General features: G+C 40.8%; 1 protein-coding gene across 4 annotated transcripts in view; it reads right to left on the reverse strand.

Moving 5' to 3' along the window:
• The window catches only part of NPNT (nephronectin), a 78,808-nt gene extending 65,431 nt beyond the window's left edge, over window positions 1-13,377 (reverse strand). The window contains exons 1-2 of one of the 4 annotated variants that reach the window (XM_036025674.1): window positions 12,864-13,377; window positions 10,798-10,898 (exon numbers count right to left, since the gene is read on the reverse strand). In XM_036025674.1, coding sequence (XP_035881567.1) covers window positions 10,798-10,898; window positions 12,864-12,934 — 172 coding nt within the window. In that variant the 5' untranslated portion in view covers window positions 12,935-13,377. The remainder of the gene's footprint in view (window positions 1-10,797; window positions 10,899-12,863) is intronic. The other 3 variants (XM_028508063.2, XM_028508064.2, XM_028508065.2) reach the window with 3 other exon arrangements.
• Between the last annotated feature and the right edge of the window lie 12,768 nt (window positions 13,378-26,145).

The raw sequence follows: 26,145 nt of genomic DNA on the forward strand, positions 1-26,145 counted from the left end.
GCAATATTATCAATGATTTAATCTCCATTAAGTTGCATATTTTATATAAAAATTATAAAAAAAATAAAATGAAGTGTCGCAGTGTTGCGAACCAGGCATCACAGGTTTGATTCCCAGTCAGGGCACATGCCTGGGTTGCAGGCCTCAGCCTCCAACAACAGCACATTGATGTTTCTCTCTCTCTCTCTCTTTCTCCCTCCCTTCCCTCTCTAAAAATAAATAAATAAAATCTTTAAAAAATAATAAAAAATAAAAAAACAATAAATAAAATGAGAGCTCTTCAATTACTGTACTTACACAGAAATAAGATGTCTCTAGAAATCTCTCACATCTAAATGTATATACCAGTAATGATGAATCTGCAGAGATATTCAGTGCAGCATATTTCATAAAAACAAAACATTGAAAACCACCTAAATGTGCATACAGGATTTTAATATTAATTATGGTATACTGTGCAGGCACTTCCAAGAATGAATTAGATTTACATGAACTGATTAGGACTGGTCTTCAAAGTGTAGTATCATATAAAAAAAATTACAGAACAGTTCTTACTTTGTGCCATTATTTTATGAACAAAGAAAATTTTGAAAATGCTTAGAAATTATTAGATGTAAAGCATTTCTGTAAAGATCAATAGGTAACAGGTCCTCAGAACCTGAAGTAGGTGTCAGAAAAATAGGGAAGTCAGAAAGACCCTCACTGCCTTCTCTCTCTCAACCTGAGTCTTTTTTTTGTTACTTATGCATGTATTTCTTATTTTGTTTTAATTAGACAATTTAAGTAGGTAATTGGGGTAAGGATCAGAATAAGTAATGGGAAAAGTATGCTCCTATAGTTTTAAAGTCACTTTTTAAATCCCATTTTGAACATTTTATTTATTTATTTTTTAGAGAGAGAGGAAGGGAGGGAGAAAAAAAGGGAGAGACATTGATTGGCCGCCTCTCTAATGTGTCCTGACCAGGGACCAAACACACAACCCAGGCATGTGACCTAACCCAGGAATCGAATCAGCGACCCCTTGACTGTGGGATGATGCCCAACCAACTGAGCCACACCAATTAGGTCTAAAGTCACTTTTTAAAAGTATTTTAGTACAAAAACATTCTACTATTTCCTGAAATCATTTTATCCTAACAGGTGTCCCAAAAAAACGTTACTTAGATAACAAAATTCTACATAATCCTCCCTAATAGGTCATGGGTCTAGTAAAAAAGCAAACACTATCTACATAGGCATAAAAATTATGGCCGGCCTATAAAGAAAATAAAATGTCAATGAATTAAGCAACTTGCAAAAGACACTTTTGATGGGTGGGTTGGGATGGGAGTAAAAGATAGAAAATTGTACTGCAACAATTTAAATAAAGTTTAAAAAAGACATTTTTGAGTCTTTCTTAAATATAAGAGAAATTCTCATCCATAAAAAATACAAAACTGATATGTAAGAAGCCAAGTAGAAACCTTGACAAGTGGACAAACCTTGCCCCATCCTCCCAATGTGAGCCAGGTGCCTCTGGCCCAAGAGGAAACAGGTGGAAAATGGGGGTAAGTGGTCCTTCACTAACTTGTCAGAGAGGGTTGAAGGAAAGAACAGACTAGAGAATCCTTGAATTAGGCAACAGATTAGATTCTCGATAAAGGGTTGCCAGAGCCTTATGTCATCATTGCATCCAGTCTTTCCCATGACTTACATACTGCCGAGTAAGAAACCACTGGCCAACTAGTTAAAGTTACAAATGCATGCATGCCGTTTGACCTCATAGAAAAACGTGATCCTGCAGAAATACTAGAACACAGGCAAAATAACATTTTAAGGTGTTCTAAGTTGCTTATTTTAGAATTTTAGTATTAATAAAAGATCACGATCAACATAAATGTCCATCAATAAGAAACTGGTTAAACAATTACAGTATAGCCATATAATGGGCTACTATGAATCCATAAAAAAGTGAGCAGGCTCTTCATGTGCTGGTGATAAAGAAAGCCTTTTAAGATGTACAGTTAGAAAAATAAGCAAGGCACAGAACGGTGTATATACAGTGTGTTTTCATTTGCACAAAAGGGGTGGGGAAGGAGATATATAGGAATTTGCCCATAAGTATGTAAAATATTTCTAAAAGATAGACAAAAAATTGATAATACCCATTGCTTTGAGGAGAAATATTTAAGGATATAAATTCATTTTCTCCTACAAAATAAATATTTTAAAACATTGATGAAAAATATTAAAACTTGCACAAAATTGGTGGGAAAGGGGCATAAGTACTTGTGTGTGGTGGTGTGGAAGGAGGGGAAGATAATGAGAACTAGGCCATCAGAACCCTTCTCTCCTTCCCTTTCATCCCGCCCCCCACGATGAAGGCCCAGCCTTGCAGTGGGTTTCCTCCATTAGCCACTGAAGATGCTGCATGGAATCACTCACCATCGCTACTATGTATGGTGCCAGTTGGGTTGGGCAGCCACTTTGTACAGTGTATGATTGTCTAACCACCATGCTGTATACCTGAAACTAATACAGAGTAATTCAGATTATAAACTGTTATAGAAAAATAGAATAAAAAACAAGAAAATGTATATAACATGAATTCTACAGATAAAAAGCATCATACAGAAATGTTGCCCATTATACTTGCTATAATGGGAAAAAGCAGGGAGCACACCTATACTTTTCAAAGCTTATCAGAAAGTTTCCAACTAGAAAACCAGGGTTATTTGTGGGGTCAGATATGGCAGGTGTTTGAGGGCAAATCTAGCAGCTGAATTTTGAGCAACTAGCGTGCTTCCCTTTACTGGGCCTAACCTCCCATCTTGGGAGGTACTAAGAGTTTTAATCCACAGAGGTTAAGATCTGCCCAGATTAACTTTATGAGGTAATCTTAGGAAATTAGTAGGTCTCAATAGTAGTATATAAAGCTCAGTTCTAATGGAGGCAAAGAATTGAAGGAATGAAGTAATTTCTGTGAGACTTAACTTTCAAGACTATACATGCTCAAAAACTACCTGTTTAAAAAGGTCAAACTTCTTCAACACTGATTTACGTCTGGAATTTGCATTCCAAGACCACTTGAAGTTACCTGAAGTACATGTTCTTAAATAGCCTTGCAGAAAGTGGTGGTTTAATAATCTTAACCAAAAATTTCACTCCCTTACCAAAGGGGTCAAGGGGGGAGAGGAGGAATTGGAGGAAGGTGGTCAAAAGGTACAAACTTCCGGTTATAAGATAAAGAGGTACTAGGGATGGAATTACAACATGATGACAATATTTATTTAACACTGCTGTAGGATATATTTGACAGTTGTTAAGAGAACAGATACTAAGAATTCTCATCACAAGAAAATTTTTTCTTTTGTATCTACCATATGAGATGATAGATACTTATTGTGGTAATCATTTCACAACATATGGAAGTCAAATCATTGTTGTATACCTTAAACTTATATGGTGCTGTATGTCAATTATATTTTAATAAACTGAGGGGAAACTACTGAAACTGAACTAAAAATGAAACAAAACAAAACTCCCTAAGGGTATGGAGATTTCAGGTTTAGTACTCAAAACCCTTCTGTGATTGTACCCCACCTTGCTTTTATTCCTACCTCAGAAAAAAAGCTGTTTCTGCATTCTCACCCCAAAATTAGAGGAGGAAGCTGATCAACAGTAAGATAGTGAAGCATGCTCAGCTGCATTAAGGAGGCCCCGGGACCTTCTGGCAGTTTTAAACACGCCTCTGGGCAGCACAACCCACCTGAGACTCCCAGTTACCCCCAGAGTGCATATGATTGCACAGGTATTAAAAAAGCTTCATCTATCAAGTACCAACTCATGTTCCATGGAGGCTGCCACGGTCATTGACTGAAAATGGAAAGCAATTCATTAGAAGTAACGTCTTTGATGGTGACTGATATCCACGGCCTTCAAAGGTGATTCCAACATTCCTTATTTACTGCTGATTATGTGAAAGAATATGTTCAAAATCTAAATAATCAAAGGTGTAATGTACATGAATTTGTGACTAGGGGCGGGGACTCAATGGCCACTGTAGGGAGCAAACATTATTAAATCATGTTCCATTGATGAGGCTGGATTTCTGAGCCAAGATAGAAGTAGGAAATGGAACATGAAGTTTAAATGTTTCATTTTTCTAAATCAAAATTCTCTGCTTTTCATTTGAAATACAGAAAGAATTCAACAATTTGCTAGTCATTCTTTCCAATGATCCACAATCATTAGGCAGTAATATAGATCATCCAACTGAAATCATTTGATAACTCCAAAGTGGCTGCAGGACGGATTACTATTTCTCAGTCCCTGTTTTGAACTTACCTATAAATTTATCTATTGTTGATAAGAATACAAACATTTCACTTTACATGACAATTGTACAGTTGTAGCCTTTATTAACTACAGGGAGAGGCAGGAGATAATGAGGTTTAAAGCTAATGAAGCAAAATCAAACTCTAGGTGTCAGTTTTACCTTTCCAAAATCTCCAGAGGAACATAAAACATCTCCATTTTGCCTGGTGTTAAGTAAATTGATGCAAAACCACCCCAATTTACATAATTTCCTTCAGAAACCACAAATTGCTCACTGACAGCCAAAGAAGGCAGAAACGGAATTGCTTTGTTGAAACCTGGGACTAGTTGTATTTTGAGTTCTTCACTCCTCTACAAAGCACTTTCAACAGAAATGCTATTGTCGTAGCCACATATACAGCCAAATCTCCAAGTAAACAGACAACCATATAGAAATGCCACATCTAGATCTTACATACTCTTTTCTACACGATGGAATCTTAGAAATCTGCTTGCGAATAAGAAAACTACAGTTGAGAAATGTTAAATAGCTCATCGGGTAGAGAAGCCAGGGCTGGACTCAGACGTCCCCATTTGTCCGGCGCTTTCAGTCCAGTGCTTGGAATTGCTTCCAAGGCATACACAGCTTTCTAAAATAAAATACACAGACCCTGAGAAATCTTGATGACAGAGATCTCCACTTGGTTGGAGTAGAAAAATTGTTAAAATAATGACAATGAAGCATGCCTTAATGTGATGGAAAAGTTAAGGAACAGAGTAGCTACAGAGCAAGAAACAAATATTTTGTGGCAATCTGAGTGATTAGGTACTGTGTACTTTAAATATGTCACCATCAGTGTGTTATGAACATATTAAGAAAATCTACTTTATAATAAAGAGCCACATCAATAGTTAATAAGGCCCAAAACAATTAGAAAAATCAAATTTGGAATCCTCAATATGTGGAGGTCTGTTTAGAAGTCGAGAATACAAAACAAAGAATCAAAAGACAGAAAGCAAGCCAGGGTATTATGACCTCTAAAAGAACTATGAAAACACAACCTGCCTATTTCTGGAATAGGTCACGGTTTCCCAGCTGGCGGGAACGTTGGAATGGAGTCTTGGGTGGCACAGGCAGGAAGCAGGAGGACAGCTCCTATTTCTGCCTGGGTAGCATCTCTGATCTTTCCTTCCTCAGTTCCAGATGGGAGGACGGGAAGTCTGGCTAAATGTAGCTTTGTGGCCAGACACAGTGAGCCAAGAGCAGAGGCTAAGCAGGGCTAGTGCCCCGCAGCAGCGTTGGCCTCTCCAAACAAGTCAATGAAAGTGGGTAGTAGCAATTGGAAAATGCAGCATGTTTTGTGCAAATACATATGAGATCTGTCCAGAAGGTATCCAGCCATATCGTATGAAAAATAAAGACATTTACTCAAGAAGATACAACATACAAGAAACACTGCACGTAGTACAATGATGCCTCCGTCTCCTTCAGAGTAGGCACCGTGGCACCTCACACAGTTCTTCCAATTACCATCAGCTGGCCCGTCATATTTTCTTGAATCTCATGAATGGTTGAAATCTCTTCCTATTCAAAGGTGATTTTAGTTTTTGGGAAAAGCCAAAAGTCACAGGGTGCCAAATCTGAGCTGTCAGGATGCTGAGTCACCTGAGTGATTTGATGTTTTGCCAAAATACTCTGCATGAGATGTGATGTGTGAATGGCACATTGTCATGACAAAGCCGCCAATCACCAATTGTCCATAGCTGCAGCCTTCTTAATCATCCAAAGTTTCCACAGAAAAATGTTCAAGCTTAATGCAAAATTTGATGCATATTCATTGCTACTTGCTCAGTCATTTTGAATGTGACAGCCACACAGTACACATGCTCACCCAAAGGCCTCTACTGCCCCCACTGACTAGTACAGTGAGGTCATCATTGTTCATGCACGCACATTCCAGTCCACTCTCCTTGGCTGCCAGGTTACATCAATGTTGTGCAAACCATTCTCATTATATTAACAATGGCTGGACTTTTTCTGGGCAGATTTCATATATTTAAGCCCATGAATACTGAATCAAAACATCTCACATATGCTCAACCAAATGGAATAAACACTGACCACAGGGTCCCTGCACTAGGGCACAAGATCTGATAAATAGTATTCAGTATATCAAGGGAACAGCCTCCCCAGCATACACACATAAATTCTAAGTAGAGGAGTCCAACCTTTTGCTATCTCTCAGCCACATGGAAGAAGATGAGTTGTCTTGGGCCACACATTAAATACACAAACACTGAAAAAAAAACCCTGATGAGCCAAAAAAGAGGTTTTAAGTAAATCTACAATTTAGTATTGGGTAACATACAAAGCCATCCTAGGCTACGGGTTGGACAACACTGTAGGGATACATTGGGAGGTCCTGGGTATAGGTGGGAATAGCTTCCTTTTGTTTTGCTGTACTGATTTGAAGGAAAATTCCAAAGCAAGTCATTCAGAGAAACAAGAAACTGGGCACCTTGATAAGAAAGTGAGAATGAAAAAATGCTCAACCTCACTAGCTATGAGAGAGATGCAAATTAAAACCACAATGAAATATCACCTCACATGTGTCAGAATGCCCATCATCAATAAAATCAACACAGAACAAGTGCTGGTGAGGATGTGGAGAAAGGGGAACCCTAGTGCACTGTTGGTGGGGATGCAAACTGCTACAGCCACTGTGGGAAACCATATGGAATTTCCTCCAAAAATTAAAAATGGAACTGCCTTTTGACCCAGTGATGCCATTGCTGGGAATATACCCTAAGAGTCCTGAAACACCAATTCAAAAGAACCTATGCACCTCAATGTTCATAGCAGCACAATTTACAATAGACAAGTGCTGGAAACAGTCTAAAATGCCCACCAGTAGATTAATGGATTAAAAAACTGTGGTACATTTACACAATGGAATTCTATGCATCAGAAAGAAGAGGAATTACTATCTTTGCAACAGCATGGATAGAACTGGAGACTATTATGTTAAGTGAAATAAGCCAGTTGGTGAAAGACAAATACCATATGATCCCACTTATAAGAAGAATCTAATGAACAAAATAAACCAATGAGCAAAACAGACCCAGAGATGTGAAAACAGGGAACAGACTGATAACTGCCAGAGGAAAGGGGTAGGGAGCAAATGGTGGAGAGAAGGGGAAGGGATTAGTCAAAGAACATGTATGAATGATCCGTGGACATGGGCAACAGTGTGGGGATTGACTGTGGGAGTGGGGGGTGGGCTAGTAGGAAGAGGGCAAAGGGGGAAAATTGGGACAACTGTAATAGAACAAACAAGAATAAATTAATAAATAAATAAAATGGAAAAAAAGGGAGAATGCTTCTTAAGAGAAAAAACACTGAGATTATCTAATTAAGGGTCAGAAAGGCAAAAACATCTTTCACATAAAATTTCCCAGAAGCTCTTTGGAATTTTTATAAGTAATCCATTACCAGATGTAACTATTAAAAAACAGCAAATGTGTTTTCCTTAAATAAATATAGTAACAAATATTTTAATTTTACAGAGACTTGCTTTGAAAAAACAAGACTAGTTTTTGAAAAAACTAATCAGAAATTTTCCATTTGTTCCTAAAAAATCCTCTATCAGGGCAGTTCTTCCCACTTTGAGCTGACCTCTAGCCCCTGCATTCCTCTACCTGTTTATAGCAAAACAAAGATGGTGGGTTCTCTGATAAGACACATTTGGACCATCTGAGATTCTGGAAAAATAAAACACACACAAAGAAACATCCATCTTTGAACTCATTTTTACAACTTTGCCATCTACATTATTAATGGTAAAGATCCATCTGGCCCTTTGTAATTTAAAGGCATTTTATTTTATTGCAACAGAGAAGCTTGGGACCATTTTTTATTTTGGCAGTATAAATGCAAAATACATATATCATGCCTAGGGAACAAAGAATCTGCGAGCGCGGGCACATCCCACCCCACAGCACTGTTTCAATAGCAGTATTCCTTTGCATTTTCTTAATTTCACCAAACACGTATGTAGTATTTGCTGTTTGCCAGGAGTAATTTTAAATGCTTTAGAGATAATTGTTTAAGCATTGTTATGGTTACACCTACGAGGTAGCACACTATTTCAGATCCAGTTAAGAAATGAGGAAAATAAAGCGCAGAGAGAATGAATGACTTGCTCAAGGTCACATAGTTTGTAAGTGACAGAACTAATTTGAACCCAGACAGTCATGCTCCAGGGTCCCTATTCCCCTCTAATATTCTGCCCCACAAACTGTCACCAAATCTAAACAAAGATAAATTGTGATTTGTGCAGATCATCTAACATTTTTATAACATTACCATTTCAATAATTAACTTATGCCATGTTGCAGCTTTCTCAGATTCTTAAGAAATAACAAGAAGGAAAAGGCAAATATTATCAAATACTATTTTTGATCACTTTAAATCTTTCGGAAACAAAATGAAGGTATGGAAAATAATAAAATAGCACCCTGTATTTGTTGGGAAAGCTACTGTGCAAAAAGCGATTCTTAGCAGGTTTAAATTCTGTAATGCCGCTGAAACTTTGAAAGGCCTTTACATTCAGAATCCCCAAGCTGGTGTATATTAGAGAAAATTTAACGACATGGCAAAGAGACACAGAACAGCTCCTCAAGGTTCTTTCTGGGGAATATCTCTAACAGATAGAGTTTTCTCCGTGGAATTCTTAGCACATCTGGCAGAGAGCTACGTACTGCTCTGCCTCTGCCCACTGCTCTGGCGTTCTGCCTTCAGGGAAGGTGCACACCACTGTGCTCAGGGCTTTCTGCCAGGGCAGCCTTGTCCTGGCAGAGGCTGGGGGACTGGACCCACCCCAAAGCACTTCAACATTTCCTTAGGGAGTGTCCCGAAAAGGCAGCAAAGAAGGAGGGAACTATCTCCATTCCTGCAAAGAAACTACTCATTTTTCATTTGGGAAAGATGATTATGTTGGGCCAAGAAAAGGGTCCTCTCTTTTCCCTTTGATTTTCAAAGCCTGATTGCGCTTCAAATTCCACACCTGTGGCCTCCAGCTGTGCAAATACTTCTGAGGCAAAATTGGCAGAAGACTATATCCCACCAGGTACCATTCTCCCTTTTGACCATATTCCCTTAAAAAGTGTTGAATCAATTAAGTAGTGTGTATGTATATGTGTGTGTGCCCACTAGGTGGTAGTGGTGGGTGGCAGGGGGAGGTGATGGGGAGGGGGTACAGGGGAGCTTTGCCTAGTTCTCTTGTTTACTAGAAACTGAAGTTGCCACCATCTCCCTTTACAATGGAATGCAGTGGCCCAGCTGTGCAAAATATCTGGCCCAAAGGCTTGCAGGTAGCAGGTAGCTCAACAGTAGTCCCCTTTACCATTCCAATCCCTAACCACAGATATCAGCCTGGACCTGGAATTACAAAGTCAACCTGTAACTGTCCCTCTGTCCTTCTCCTTCCTTTAGAAAGTTCAGAATAGATATCACATGCAATTCTCAAAGAGTGAAATAGCTGAAGGAACTCCTAACTCTTTGGAACTTAATAAGTACTCTATTCCTCTCACTACCAACACATCTCTAAGGCAGGCTCCTCCCCTTCCAGCTGCAGCTTTGTTAACTACACTTCTCTATTCCTCTAAGCCCCTTTCTTACTAGTAGTAAAATGCTGGGATATAGAGAACCCACTTTCATTCCCATCACTTCAACAGACTTGCCAACCTAGTACTGTAAAGACGCTCCTGAAATTTACTTAGTTATTTGGGGGGTGGTGTTTTTGTTTTTGTTCTTTTGGTAGGAGGAGTAAGGTAAAATTGAGATCCAGATAAAATTCTGGAAACAAATTTCTCAAACTTCTCTGATGTAGCTTTGATTTTCACCATAAAAGGTATTCATTTGTGATCATGGAAAAGGTAAAAAAAAATCAGTGTTCTGATTTTTTGACATTTATATAATTAATTATAGAACTTAAAATGTGTATTTTTCAGAGGTGTTGTTTGATTATACTGGGTGGTCCCTTTAGAACACAGTCAATACAACCACACTTCAAAAAAAAAAAGATTTACAAATAGGCCTCTTTACACAACAGCTATGGTAAGGATTTTGTAAGTGCTATAAGGTTCAGAGCTTACTTAGTGTAAATACAGTCTAGACTCATTATCTTACCCCCCATCTCAGAGCCTGGAGCAAAGAAAAGAGTGAGAGTGATGAGAAAACAGAAGCTGGAGATACTGGGGATGAATGCGGAAATGAGCATCCTGTGAGTAACAAAACTGGCTCCTTACTGCATACAGGTGGCTCACTTTGGAAAGAGGCAGAATAAGGAGCTGGGGACTGTGCCTGAAAACTCCCATGTCAGAGCCACACCATCAAGCCATGCTTGTAATGAGCCTTCCAGTGTGCAGAGTGAAGCCCCGAATGAGGGTGGAGAGCCCCACCTCCCGGGGAGTTGCAGTCCCCAGGGTGATGATACTCACGCTGACACTGTCCCCAGGACCGGCGGGCCCAGCCCCAGCAGCAGTCAATCCTCCCACCATAACGACACAGGCCAACTGATGACACTATTTGCCTGGGCCACCTATCAAACAAAAAGATGCAAAATAAATAAAAACATGTTTAAAAGTAAAAGTAACTTCCTCTGTTATTATGTTAGAAAAAAATAAATCACATCCAATTTTCTATGAACTCTTTCATGCCTGCACAAATTTAAGGATAAAACACCTTCAGGGAAATAGTTCTGCTATGATCTAATTTCAAGTTTCAGACAATTAAACACACACAACACACCGGAGTAGGGCAAAAAAAGAGGGACGATCCTTTCTTAAATGGAAAGAACACCGGCTCAAACCAAGATTCTCAAGGCTGCCACTCACAGGGTGGTTTCTGAAGCCTGAGATAAAACAGATTCCTCAAAGACCCACACCTACTGGCGGGGCGGGGACAGTTTTTGACTGATTCATCATAAACTGAAAAGTATTAAGACATGTCAAAGTAGAAAGAAAAAAAAAACGCTGCCTTACATAAAAGGTAAATGTGGGAAGGGGTGCGAAGGGGGGAGTTTCCTCAAAGTCAAATGAAACAGAACTCTTTTTGAGATACGACTCTTTGGCAGAAAAAGTTCCCAGAAAAAAAAAAAATAAGTGTACTAGAAAAAGAAGTCTAAGTAAAACCAAGGGAGTCTAAAGCATAGCTAACATCTCAAGTGTTCTTGTGGTTTGAACTTTTCTGGATCAACAATTCATGTTATCTTCCTCTGTAATGTAAATAAGGACTAAAGAAAGTATTCGATTTCAGGGTTCTGATTCATCCACCAGATTCCACTTTGGTACCTTATTTGGTGAATTGCTTACTTGTTTAGACACCTAAATGACCCCTCCACAGAGGATCAATATTTTCACTGGCTGTTTTAGACCTCTTTTTAAAGCTACATTCAAATTTTACGCTTAATCACGTGATGTACTTCTTGCATGTGCAAGAAATGCACAACATACTCGAATGTGGGAAATAACTGCTTCAAAAACTAATACAGCTTTTGGCCGCTACACCCGGTCTCCACTAACCTTTTGTTTTCTTTTATCTCCCCTCTCCCATGCCCGCGAGCCCAAAGAACAAAATAACCCCGAACTTTCTATTTCCTCCGACCAGGTGGTAAACAAGACGTTGCGCTCCACTGGTTCCCTTCCTTTACCCTCCAGGTACAAGAAAGATAATCAATCAATCGTGGAATTGATTCGTTCCAAGACTGCCGGTAAAACAGGTGCGGCAGTCTTTAGCGCCCCGCAGGGAGATAATTGGTGAGTGCTGGCCGCTGGAAGAGAGCAGCTGGGTAGCGGTGTGACCCAGGTGAGGATCCCTCCTGGCGCCTCCTGCTGAGCCGCGAGTCTGGTGTACACACACACACACACACACACACACACACACATTCACACACACTGGCCGAGCGCACCCGGCGGCGCGGCGGTAGGAAGGGCCCAGAGACAGCGGAGACGGAGTCTGGTTGTTGGAACCTGTCACAGCACGCCGCAGTCGGGCTCGCCCGAGGTCCCGGGGGTGGCTGTGAGTGTGTGTGTGTGCGCGCGCACTTACACAACTCAGTCCTTATTTTGAGTCTTTCTAGAAAATCAAGTGGAAAGGCAAACAGGTCTCCCCTGGAGCCCAGTGGCTCCCTCACCGCCACCCTCGGTGGGAGCGGCCCTGAGAGCTCCATGCCCGGATGCGACCCTGCCCCTTGGGAGGTTTCCCCACTGAAGAGCCGTCTAAATCAGGAGCCAGAGTTTCCCGGCCAAGGGATGTCCCGCGCGTCACCTCAGAGGCGAGATGCCGGTCTCAATATTCCCTTCGCCCCTAGCCAGAGCACCCCCAGGAGCCCCGGCGGGGTCCCCCCCGGGGGGAGAGAGCGGCTCGACGACCCTCCTCCCGCCCAGGCAATGTGGTGGCCGGGCTTCCACGACCGCGCCGCCACGCCGGCAGTGGGGACCTCAGGACTCCAGGTGATTAACGTGGGAAAGAAGGCGGAAGGCTGGTCGCGCTGGGGCCAACTCACCTCCGGTCGAATTCGGCGGCCGCGGGCAGGTAGAGAGAGAACCCGAGCACCAGCGCCAGGAGGAGATCCATGTCGGGTAGCCAGGCCTGGCGGCGGCGCGGCTACACGTGGGGACCAGGTTGGGGTACTCGGCGCGGGGTGAAGGCGCGCTCGCCTTCTTACTTCCCCCGAGGAGCTGCGGCCGCCCCGGCTGCTGCTGCCACCCTCGGAGGAGAGCGGAGCGGCGCGCAGCCCGATCAGCTCTGCTGCACAGCGCCTGGAGCCCCTCCGGCTCCCTCCCCGCGAGGGAGGCGCTGCAGGGGGAACCGCGCCGCCTGCGGGGAGGGGCGGGGGTGCGCGTGCGCTCCACTCGCAGCCCTCCGGGCTCTGGGCGAGGGGTGAGGGCGCCTGGCCCGGCTGCGGGGAGCTCGCGGGCGGGGGTGCTCGGAAAGGCAGAGTCTCTTGGGGGCCATCCAAGCTGGGCAAGCGCCAGGCTGGGAGGAACGTTGTGCGCCGGGCCTGGACGAGTGAAGCAGGGTGCTCAGCAAGAAAGGGTGAGCCTGAGACCAAAAAAAAAAGAAAAAAAAGAAAGAAAAAATGGACTGGGGCGTAGGAGCGCGCTCTGCGGGTTCCGCCCCAACAGGTGATGAACACAAGGAAGAGCCACAGCTTTCACCCGACAGCCGAGAAGTCCAAGACCAGAGAGGTTTATGGCGCTGGAACGGAGCAGCGTCTGCATTTAGCGAAACCACAGCAAGACTTGGGCAAATTAGCCAAAGGAAACTCCGGGAGTTTGCTTCTCACACAGAGTTGGCAAAAGCATATTTTTTTATTTGGTAACCAACCGAAAGAAACGTTTGGCTCTCCAGTCGAGTTTTGAAGAAGAAACGTGCAGACTTTCCATCTCTGCCAGCTCAGCTCCCCGCACATTAGGATAGCGACGAGTGCCCCTCCAGGCGCACGTGCCCGCCAGAGAGGAAAGGCTGTTACTACTTAGCAGTCTTGTGGTGCCTGATCCTCCAGAGATGTTTTAGAAACCATCTTAATCAACCATTGCTCTGTTGTGGCAGAGTAAATCATATTGTACTAGAGAACTGCGCTCGAATGAAAACACGCAACCAGTGTCCTAAAATGCACATTTAAAACATAAGTCCAATCGAGTCAGCCCTCTTCCCAAACCCTACCCCTGAAAGACTCCCCAGGGCAGTGATCTGCCTTCTCCCAAACCTCTCAGACCCTATCTCTCTTCTCCTAATCCTTGGCTTCCTTGCCTTTCTAGAACATTCCAGTCATGCCCCTGCCTTAGTGCCACTGACCTGTTACTTCTGCCTGGACTCAGATGTCTGCCCGGCTCACGCTGTCACTTCATTCTACTTCATTCTGTCTTTGCTCAAATGTCACCTCTTTGAGGAGACCAACCTTGAGCACCCTATTTAAAATTGTGGCCACCCCCTCCTGCTCCCTCCTGCCTGTTCTACTTTGTTTCTTTTCTCATACCGCTAATCCAATAGTTTCCTATATAATTTGCTTATTTCTTCTTTGTAGGTTTTGTTTCTGCTACAATGCAAACTCTACAAGGACAAGTTTCTTTGTTTAGTGCATAAAACAGTGCCTGGTGAGTAGTAAGTACTCACAAACATTTATTGCATGGATTTGTTACATTGCAAACTTTTCTCCCCATCTTTATTTTCTTTTTGAAGCTTCTCAACATCAAAATTTTAATGGAAAGTTCTGTGGCAGAGTGACCTCACTGTCCTGATGTCTTAGCGTGTATAAAAACAGGAATTTTCTTTGAGAGAGGAGAAAATAAAGGTTTCAACTTAAATGACTCTTTGATTTCCAAGTTGTTTTCTGTTAGCCAAACAAGTTTCTATTTTAATCTCAGGAAATATCCATGCCAATTCAGACTTGGGACATTATTTTAGGCAAACAGCTTGGTGTCATCCATTTCAGATCTTTCTAATGAAGTCCAAAAATGTAAGAGTCAAAATATTTTTTTTGCAGAAAATCAAATTTTTGTAAGTGAAATGTGGGCTTGGTTCCAGGCTCCAGTGGCTACTCCTCGGCCATTTTCTTTGTTTATTGGTTCCTGGATTGAATTTGCAAATAAGCCTCACCAGAGCAATGATGATTGGGGTAAAGGGGCTAATCCACAGGCTGAAAACTGGCAATAGAAGGAAAGGAAGAACAGTGGTGAGTGAAAACAGAACTACTTGCTATCTGGAATAAAAGAGCAATGCCCCATCTGCATGCCTCTTATTCTTCCATATCTTTTCTTTGGCCTAGAAAACACTCCATTCATCTTGCTTCTTCATTTGGACACTCTCCACTTACACTTTGAGTCCAAGCTTAGCTGTCACCAGGGAAGCCCTTTGATTCTTTGCTTGTTTGAAAAATCTGTGGTGCATGCTTCTACAACCTTGTGCATTTCCTGGAGTAACTCTTATTAAAAAAAATATATTTTATTGATTATGCTATTACAGTTGGCCCAAGTTTTCTCCCTTTCCCCTCTCTACCTGGTACCAACCAACCATTCCTTCCAGCAATCCCTCCTTAGTCCATGTTCATGGGTCTTGCATATAAATTCTTTGGTTTCTCCATTTCCTATACTGTACTGTACACCCCCATGTCTACTGTGTACCTACCAATTTGCACCTCTTAATCCCTGCACCTTTTCCTGCATCCTCCCCATTCCCCCTCCTAACTGATAACCCTCCAAATGATCTCCATAGCTATGATTCTGTTTCCAACCTGCTTGTTTGCTTAGGTTGTTGGCAGTTGTAAATTATTGCCATTTTAATGTTCATCGTTTTTATCTGCTTTTCTTTAAGTAAATCCCTTTAACATCTCATACAATAATGGCTTGGTGATGATCAACTCCTTTAGCTCACCCTATCTGGGAAGTACTTTATCTGCCCTTCCATTCTAAATGACAGCTTTGCTGGATAGAGTAATCTTGGTTATAGGTCCTTGCTTTTCATCACTTTGAATACTTCTGGCCAGGCCCTTCTAGCCTACAAAGTTTCTTTTGAGAAATCAGCTGACAGTCTTATGGGAACTCCTTTGTGGGTAACTCTCTTCTTTTCTCTTGCTGCTTTTAAGATTCTTTAACCTTTGGCATTTTAATTATGATGTATCTCAGTGTGGTCCCCTTTGGGTCCATCTTGTTTGGGACTCTCTGTGCTTCTTGGACTTGTGTGTCTACTTCCTTCACCAAATTAAGGAAGTTTTCTTTTATTATTTTTTTCAAATGAGTTTTCAATCTCTTGCTCTTTCTCTTCTCTTTCTAGCACCCCCTATGATGTGAATGTTGGTACATTTGAAGTTGTCCCAGAGGATCCTTAGCCTACCTTTTTTTTTTTTGGATTCTCTTTCCTTCTGGCTGTTCTTAATGAATGTTTTTCCTTTTCTCCTTTATGTTCCAAAGTATTGATTTGATTCTCAGCTTCATCCACTCCACTGTTGGTTCCCTGTAAATTTTTCTTTATTTCACTTAGTGTGACCTTCATTTCTGCCTGGGCCTTTTTTGTGCTGTTGAAGTACCCAATGAGTTCCTTGAGCATCCTGATGACCTGTGTTTTGAATGCTGCATCTGATAGACAAAATGCTCCATTTTGTTTAGTTCTTTTTCTGGAGTTTTGTTCTGTTCTTTCATTTGAGTCATATTCCTTTGTTCCTTCATTTTGGCAGTTTCCCTGTGTTTGTTTCTATGTATTAGGTAGAGCTTCTTTGACTCCCTGATTTAGTAGCATGTCTGATTATAGAAAAGGGCATCCATAAACTGGAGAGGACAGAGCCTTAGGTAATGTCCAGGGCATGGCAACTTGTGTGAACCAGGTTGATAGAATCTCAGATATGGAGTCGCCACTCTGTGGCTCTGTGTGGGGATAGCTCAGAAAAGGAACAGTGGTCACTGCCTGGCCACTAGAGTTCTGTCTTGGAGGAAGCTGTCCCTGACACTTACCCTGATGCCAGAAACTTCAATTTCTCCCTATATGCTCCTGGTGCCCTTCCAGCTGCTGCCCCAGTGCTGGAGCCCAGAGGAAATGAGTCTGTATAAGCCCTAAGTCCACTGTGGGTTCTTTAAGAGGAGACACCTGGAAATCTCACAGTTTCTTCTGCTGCCCCAACCCCCACTGGTTTTTATAGCCAGAAGTTATGGGGACTTATCTTCCTGGCACTAGAACTCTAGGTTGGGTGGTCTAGTGTGGAGCTAGGATCCTTTGTTCCTGAGGTATGCCTCCTGATTTTTATCCGCCACATGTGGGTGTAGAACTGCCCATTCTGAGTCTCTGCCTCTCCTCCCCTCCTACCCAGCTGGATGAATGCGACTTCTTTAATTCCTTGGTTGTCAGACTTCCATACAGCTTGATTTTCTGATGATTCTGGATGATAGTTGTTTTGTAATTAAGTTGTAATTTTTGCTGTGGTTGTGTGAGGAGGTGAGCCCTGTTTTCCTATGCCTGCATCTTCACTGGAGTAACTCTTAATGCATTATTATGGTTGCTTCTGTACCACTTGGGGTTCCCATGAAACACTAATCTAACCAACAGGCAGGCAAGGGCAGTTTTCACTCTGTCCCTTCTGCCCAGCCCAATGCTGGGCACAAGGCTTAAAATCGGCAAATATTAAACAGATCGGCTTAGACTGGACTGAATGTGCCTGGTGAGCTTTATCTTCTCCCTTGAGTGACCTCTAGCTAATTACATCCATTTTTGTTGAATGGAATGAGGAGACTCTAAAGAAATTCCAAGCTTTAACTGGTTAATATGCTGCAGTTTCAACCACCAGTGATCATTCCAAAACAGAGGTGGAGTTCCCATGGCAGTGACATTTCACTGCCTATCTCAAAAACAACCAAGAAAGATCCGGATCAAAACAACTTGCTTTTAGCAATATCTATACTTTTCCAGCAGCACAACCTTTTGTTTAGGTTTTATACGAGGTAATGCTACTTTGCAAGTGGTAATCCCAATTTTCTCTCACTCAAACAATTATCTATCACTGGTCACAATATGCTACAGATAAGCAACAGCATGAAGCCAAACACAATTTCCAACAGTTGGGGATAGGAAGCTCTCAATTATTTGGTCTTTTTTTTTCCTGAAAATGTTTATTGAGAGCCTGCAGTGTATTGGCCATTTCTAAGTGCCAGGACTTCAGCTGGGATCAAGACCAAGTTGAATCCTGAAAGTGTTTGTATTGCAGTGGGGCAGCAAAACCGAAAGCGCTACAGGATAAAAGCATAAAGAGGATAAGATGATAGAAAGTGATGGGGTATGATTTTAGGTGGAGTGATTCAGTCACCCCTGGGAAGGTGAGACTTGAGCAAAGACTGAATGTAATGAGGGTGTGGGGTGGGTGTGGTGTCCAGGCAGGAGGGTGAGAGACCTATTTTCTCTATCAAGTTTTCTTAGCCATTGTCATGCTAACCATTAAGGAAGCTCCTACTCCCCCTCTTTTCAAGTGGTGGTGACCCAGGGATAGGACTACTGCTTTAAAAGCTCTCGTTAAGAAAAGAGAAGGACAAGGTGCATGCGGCTGCTCATTCACAGCAAGTCACTCCCAGCTAAGCGAGAACTAGGCAGCTTCTCTGCTCTGCCAGTGAAGGAGGCACTCTGGTCAGACAGGCAGGTCACCCCTGTCTCTATTCTACCACCTTATCCATTAATCTTGCAAAGCCTCATCAGAAGTCACTGTAGGAGCATATGCCTTCCTTGGGGACTCTATATTACATACAGTTCTTTTTCTGCTGGTACAAATTTGAAGTTCTGCGTGTTGTTTTAGGGAGCTAACGGAGATAGGCATTTTCAGCCGAGACTCATGGTTTCTGTGAGCACAAGGTATCCTTAAAACCCTAATAGGCTTTTGATCTAATTGCTTCCAGTCAGTTCTTTGTGCAGATAACCATACCCAAAGTCTTTTCTGATCCCAGTTTTTAAGCCTGCTTTATTTCTTTGCTTCCATATGCCCATACCCTACTCTTTCATCTTAATGGAGGCCACCTTGAGGCTAGCTGAAATAATAGGGTTGTTCAGGAGGGCAACACCCTGACTCTGATCCTTGCCATAAGGCTTGGATCCCTTTAACTATATTAACGTTTGGGGCATAAAAACAATGTCTTTTTCAATTCTGGGATACACAGAGTTTCTGGATATTCTCATTTTCTTCCGGTTCTTCTTGCAAAGCAGCTAGTTCTTGCCTGAGCTCATCTCTTTCTTAAAAGCAACAAGGATCAGCCAACATTTTCATTTTTTACAACAATACTCACTTTATCTGGGTATGTGTTGTGCCTTTCAAATGATCATAGGTAATGATTTTATAAAATAGCATGAGTGTTACAAGCTTTTCAGCTCATATGCAGCAGCTATAATTATACCACAATTAGAGCACATCATTCCATCGAAGAACAGATCATTTCAATACTATTCAAATTCTTCTAAAATATGAAAAGAGGAATGCTTAGAAACTATTCCTAAGAAGTCATTGCTATCTGAACCTTAAAAGAGTAGCCTTCTTGTCTGTGCAACATGCGTACATACACACAACTCATTTCCAACGTATCAATCAGAAACTCTAAATAAAAGATTAGCAAGTATAATTTAGGGATATATTAGAAGAATCCATTATAATCAAGCTGACAGAAAACCTTTATGTGGGTAAAGAGTTAACAAAACCCCTTCCCCTTCTACCAGAGAATGTGACCTGATGTTAACTTTCTTGCTCTGTTCCCCTGGCAACCTGATAAGGTGGTCTGTGAACTACGTTTCAGACAAAAATGGACTCCTGATTGATAAACTGCATTTAGACAAGGAGAGCCAAATATACCTGATAGGGAACCATAGCACTGGACCAACCTGAGTCAAGTGACTCTTCTATGCAGAGACCTGGGGCACTATGCCTGTGGTGCTGTCACAAGAGATGCTGGCTCCAGAGGAGCACAAGGTTGTTAGCCAGAGCAGTCTCTCCCCTGTTTCTCATCTTGCACCTGGGCTGTTCTGCTGTGTGCTGAGTTCCAGTGATAAGGAGCACTTGAAGCTGCTGTGCCAGCAAACTGCTGTCCCTGTCCTGTGTCCTCCTGAGTGAACACATGCCAGATGTAGCCATCACTGTCTTGTGAGCTTGAATGTTCTGAATGTTTTCTTAACCCTAAGAAGACCTGAGGTTGCTGCAGACTCTGTGATCAGCACTATTGATTCCTGATTTAAAAAAAAAAAAAACTATTGATAAGATAAAATGATGTATATCTCAAATTAAAAGCCAAAATAATGTATAATGTGATCATTGGGAGAATTGTTATTAATGTCAGGAATGAGATGAGAATGCCATATCATTACTTTTTATTTTATAATATTTTAGAAATATTTGATGCAATTAGTTGAGAAAAAAATGTGAATTTTTGAAAGTAAGAGGTAAAGTACTGTAAGATGATATGATTATGTAATTAGAATAACCAAATAATAATTTAAAAATATTTTGGAAAATATAAGAATATTCATTAAAATGGTTACAAAAGCTGGCGATTTAAGGGGGGACCCCAAAAACAGAATTTATTAAAAATTGTTTATTCATACATGTTTAAACTTCAGTCACCTTCAAAGTACTCTCCATTTGATGCAATACACCTATCAATATGTTTTTTTCCACTGCTCAAAACAATTTTTGAACTTGTTGATTTTGATGCCTTTTAGTGCTTCCACCATTTTTTGTTTTATTTCTTTCACATTAGCAAAATGTTTCCCTTTGAGAACTTTTTTCATCCAGGGAAACAAAAACCGTCACTGTAGGTGGGGGGGGCACAGGGGTCATGCCGGGGTTTTTTGTTTTGTTTTGTTTTTATCAAAACACTCAGCATGCTGTGGGCAGGCATGCTCAAAAATCACCCATCATGAAATGGGCAAAGGTACTGAAAGAGTCTTCAAAAAATTTTTAATGAAGCCAAACAGCCTCTCATAACAATGCCAGCTGGTACACTGATACAAATGGGTTCCTAGAGCACTCACCTAGTGGGGGAAGCCTGGACTACAAGGGCTCCCCACTCCAGAAGGTAAGTTCAGTTTTGGGGGGGATGTCCCCTCATCTATAAACACACACCTATATGAAAAAGTTAAGATACAATTTTAAAATTACCAATTTAACCTGGCTGGTATAGCTCAGTGGATTGAGTGCAAGCTGTGAACCAAAGTGTTGCAGGTTCAATTCCCAGTCAGGGTGCATGCCTAGGTTGCAGGCCATGACCCCCAGCAACCGCATATTGATGTTTCTCTCTCTCTCTATCTCCCTCCCTTACCTCTCTAAAAATAAATAAATAAAATCTTTAAAAAAATTATCAATTTAAAAGATTGATCTTCCACTTCTTTGCTGGCTTTGTCTTTGTATACTGAAGGACTTGGTCTTTGGTTCAATACAGCACACATGAGAAACCAGTCACTCACTCACATGAGTGAGTCCAGGTACAACTAATAATTCTGCCAAAGACAATGGAAGATTTTATTTAAGGCTGTGATTCTTATAGAATCACCTGAAGAACTGAAATAGGCACCAATGACTGACCCAAAAATTAGAAAACAATTTCAAGTGTTATAAAATAGAGTTATATTTTAGTTTCCTACCTTTTGGTCATTTAAAAATTGTATTTTAGCCCTGGCTGGTGTGGCTCAATGGACTGAGCACCAGCCTGTGAACCGAGGGATCACCAGTTTGATTCCCAGTCAGGGCACATGCCTGGGTTGTGGGTTGGTGCCCAGTAGGGGATGCTCGAGAGGCAACCACACACTGATGTTTCCCTCTCTTTCTTCCTCCCTTCCCCTCTGTCTAAAAATAGATAAATAATCTTTAAATTTTTTAAAAAATTATATTTTAATGCTCTGATGCAAAGTTTAAAGAAATTTTCATGTTTTATGCATAAAGGTAAAAAGATTGTTCAATATTGACAGCAAGTTTTTAGTATTACAAAACAAGGAGTGGCAACACTAGCTAGATGCTTTAACATGTCACCCCTAATACCTTTGGCTTAACACAATACAAATTCCCTTCGTTAGTGCAAAATTGAATGCAGGTTGGAGGGCTCTCCTAAGTGATACATTACCAATTGTCTATTCAAGGATCTGGGCTCCTTCCATCCTGTGGTCTGTCTTCTGGAGTTCTCAGGACAGAGCAGAGAGAGCACAGGCAGCAGACCTGAGATTTTTGGCATTCTACTACCTGCTCACAAAGCTTCAACTGAACTGCAAGAAGAACTGCAAAATGTATTTTTCCAGTGTGCCAAAGAGGAAAAGGACAACTTCTAATTGAATACCCAGTACTATCTTTGCCATGGCCTCAAGAAACCAGTGAACTTAGCATTTAATTACTAGTGGAGAGAAATCTTTACATAATTGACATCACTAAAAAAAAAAGTCATTGTCTTTGAAAATCATTCTTTGAAATTCACTTAGCCAATGTTTTCATCAAACAGCAACTCAGTATATTCTTTGGGAATTCTTAGCATATAGCTTACCCAATTGAACTAGGTAAATATATAAAATGCCTAGTCTAGCACATGGTACATGTAGTAAGTACTCAGCAAGCACTGACTGCCTCCTCAGACAAAGTTTTACTGCTGGGGTGAAATGCTTCTCTACTAAGGAGTTTATGTGCCTAGGGCAAGTGACTGAAACATTTGCATTAACATTTCCATGCCTAAAACAGCTCTGACATGTTGTGTTTGAATCACTCATCTCAACTGAACTTTTATCAAAGTATTTTAGAGAATTCAAAGTTGCCTAAAATACCCTTGCATCCCACTGCCATATGGGAGAAATACTAGTTAAACTTTTGCCTTTCATAATAAAATATCAACCTCCTCTTCTGGCCTCTAGAACATGGATGTGCTCTCAAACATCACAGAGGACCAGCTCTGCAGGCAAAACTTCAGTGCTTATAAAAATAATTGTTAAAATAAATGGTATTTATGGAAGCCAGTTCTAGACAGGAGTTGTATATCCATCAGGTCCTCTGGATTTCCCAAATATAAACCCTGGATCAAGTTAGTCTCTTGGAATTCAACTCAGAATCTGAAAGAGCCTTTCCTTACTGAGTTGGACTTCTAGCTTTTATGAATTTGTTATAAACAAAGCTAAATAAGATCTGCTCCTGCACTTTTTGGAAGATTCTTGTACATGTTACCTGTTGTATCTATCTGGATCTCATAAAGTAATTTCTTCCACAATTCAGGGACAAGAAAAAAATGTCCCTTTTGAAAAAAATCTGTGTCTCCTATTTTCTAAGGTAAACTTACTTTATTAAGTTTCTTTTTAAAAATCAGCTGCCAGAAAACTAAGGAGATAGTAAAAAGGTGAGTAGTTGCCAGGGGTGAAGGAGAGAGAGGGATACCTGGGTAGAGCACAGAGGATTTTTAGGACAGTGGAACTTTTTAGTATCCCACTATAATGATGGGTACATGACATCATACATTCGTCAGAATGCCTAGAATGCACAACACCAAGAGTAAACTCTAATGTAAACTGTGCATCTGGGTGATTCTGAGGTGTCAGCATTGGTTCTTCAGCTGTAAGAAACACACCACTCTGACAGGGGATGTTGATAGTGGGGACAGAGGATATACACAGAACCTCTGTCCCTTCAACTCAGTTTTGCTGGGAACCTAAAATGTCTCTAAAAAATAAAGTCTAAGCCCTGGCTGGTGTAGCTCAGTGGATTGAGCACAGGCTGTGAACCAAAGTGTCACAGGTTCAATTCCCAGTCAGGGTACATGCCTGGGTTGCAGGCCATGACCCCCAGCAACCACACATTGATGTTTCTCTCTCTCTCTCTCTCTCTCTCCCCCTCCCTTCCCTCTCTAAGAATAAATAAATAAATAAATAAATAAAATCTTAAAAAAACTTATAAAAAATAAAAATAAAGTCTATTGAAAGTGCTTTTTAAAAAGAAATAATGTATGTGTTTTGCCATATATTTTTTCAAATTTATATTTTGTGTGGCAGTTGTGTTTGCTACTTACTTAAAATTAAGGACAATTTATATATATTACATATATAATATATAAAATTATATATAATATAATGCATAACATGTTATATATAATTTATAAATATGTAAATGTGTATATAATATATATATGTATATTTTAAAGCATCTAACAGGAAACACAGAGTTAAATTCTGCCGCAAGAGTTACTTTAACTCTTAGGGTGGTGGGTTAGACTGTGTGCTCTTTTTCTGCTTTCACTGGCCCTGATTTTCTCTTCCTGTTTTATTATCTGAGGTGTTGTGAATAATAGGAAATATACATTTGGTCTTTGTCCTGCTTCTTAGCACAGGACTCCCAAAACCCCTGTAATTTCCTGAATGATTCGGGTGAGAGGAGCATCTTGGGTTAGTCATAAGAAACCTGTTTTGAACTTACCTGAGTTTAAATTGATGAGGTGACTCCTGATAGGGGCCTAATAGCTCCTGACAGGGGCTGGTTGCCAGAGGAAGCAACCAAGTGATTAGAGGGTTGGGATTTTCATCCCCACCCTGAGAGCTTAGAGGAATTATCAATTCCAATGATCAATTTCAATCACCAGTGGCCAATTATTTAATCAGTCATGCCTATTTAATGAAACCTCCATAAAATTCCTAAAGGTCTGGATTCAGAGAGATTCTGGGTTGGTGAACACACCTATATGAGAAAAGATAGGGGTAGGACTGGACGCCATCTTGACTGAAAGAACTCCAACTCAGAGGCCTGATTATGACTTTTTTCAATAAAATTCCATAGTTGAAATTAGCCTAACTACATTCTTAAAGGAGAGAAGTAGGACAATAACATCTTTTCTTCCTCTGTTGTTTTTTGTTTCCTCTTTCTCTTTTTCTTCTTCTTCTTCTTCAAGCAAGCCCTTTAGCATCTGTTGCAGTACTGGTTTGGTGTTAACAAACTCCTTTAGCTATTTCTTGTTTGTGAAGCTCCCATTTCTCCTTCAATTTTAAATGATAGCCTTGCTGGGTAAAGCAGCCTTGCTTGTAGGTCCTTGCTTTTCATCACCTTGAATATTTCACTCCACTCCCTTCTGGTCTGAAATGTGTCTGTTGAGTAACCCACAACAGTCTAACTGCTGCTCCCTCATAGGTAACTACCATAATACGCACACACATTTTTAGCCCAAACTTTCAGGAAAAAAATATTTAAAAATTTTTTAAATTCAATATTTATTTATTTATTTATTTATTTATTTGTATTTAGCTACTTGTTTTTTGCATTATAAAGGGATTTTAGCATTTATTTTTGAACATATTATGATACAATAAATTGTATGTAACAAATAATTACAAAACACAAGAACAGATACAAGATATTTCAGGTACTGCCCATGTATAATGGGCATCCTTAGTTTTCCCTCAAAAATTTGGGCAAAAAAATGCACATTATACACAGCAAAATATGGTACCTTTTTCTCTTGCAGTTTTTAGGATTGTCTCCTTGTCTTTAAGCCTCATCATCTTAATTACGATGTGTCTGAGTGTAGGCCTCTTTGGGTCTACCTTGTTTGGGATTCTCTGAGTTTCCTGGACTTGTGTATCTATTTCCTTGATCAGATTAGGGAAGTTTTCAGTCATTATTTCTTCAAACAGGTTCTCCATCCCTTGCTTGCCCTCTTCCTCTGGTATTCACACGATGCAGATGTTGTTACACTCCATGTTGTCCAAAATGTTTCTTAAGCTCTCCTCATTTTTTAAAATTCTTTTTTCTTTTTCTGATCTGCCTAGGTGTTTTTATCTACTTCGTCTCCTTCCAAATTACTGATTTAATCCTTGGCTCATCTAACTTACTGTTTATTCCCTCTAGTGTATTATTTATTTCAGATACTTCATTCTTTATTTCTGATTGGCTCTTTTTTATGGTTTCTGTCTTTTTTCATGCTGTTGAGTATCCTTATAATCATTACTCTAAACTCTCTATCTGAAAAATTGCTTACATCCATTTTGTCTAGTTCTTCTTCTGGATATTTCTATTGTTCTTTTGTTTGGGGCCTGTTCCTTTATCTTCCCATTTTGGCTACTTTGTTTTTTTCTGCCTTAGCTGCTAAACTAATCAGTTATTAAACTAATCAAACTACAATCACAGCCTGCTTAAGCTCCACAGGGTGGGGCAAAGGAATTCCTGCAGGAGGGGCTGTGCTTCCCCCAGGCTGCTGCCACTTGGAGAAGTGTGCTTTGCCTAAAAAAGATGGCTTCTGCAGTAGGGGGAATGACTAAGTCCAAGGATCCTGGCGGCTGCTCCTTTAGTTCTCTCCCCAGAGCCACCAACCCAGACATTCCTC

This window comes from Phyllostomus discolor, chromosome 1 (genome assembly GCF_004126475.2).
Source record: "Phyllostomus discolor isolate MPI-MPIP mPhyDis1 chromosome 1, mPhyDis1.pri.v3, whole genome shotgun sequence".
NCBI classification, from domain to species: domain Eukaryota; kingdom Metazoa; phylum Chordata; class Mammalia; order Chiroptera; family Phyllostomidae; genus Phyllostomus; species Phyllostomus discolor.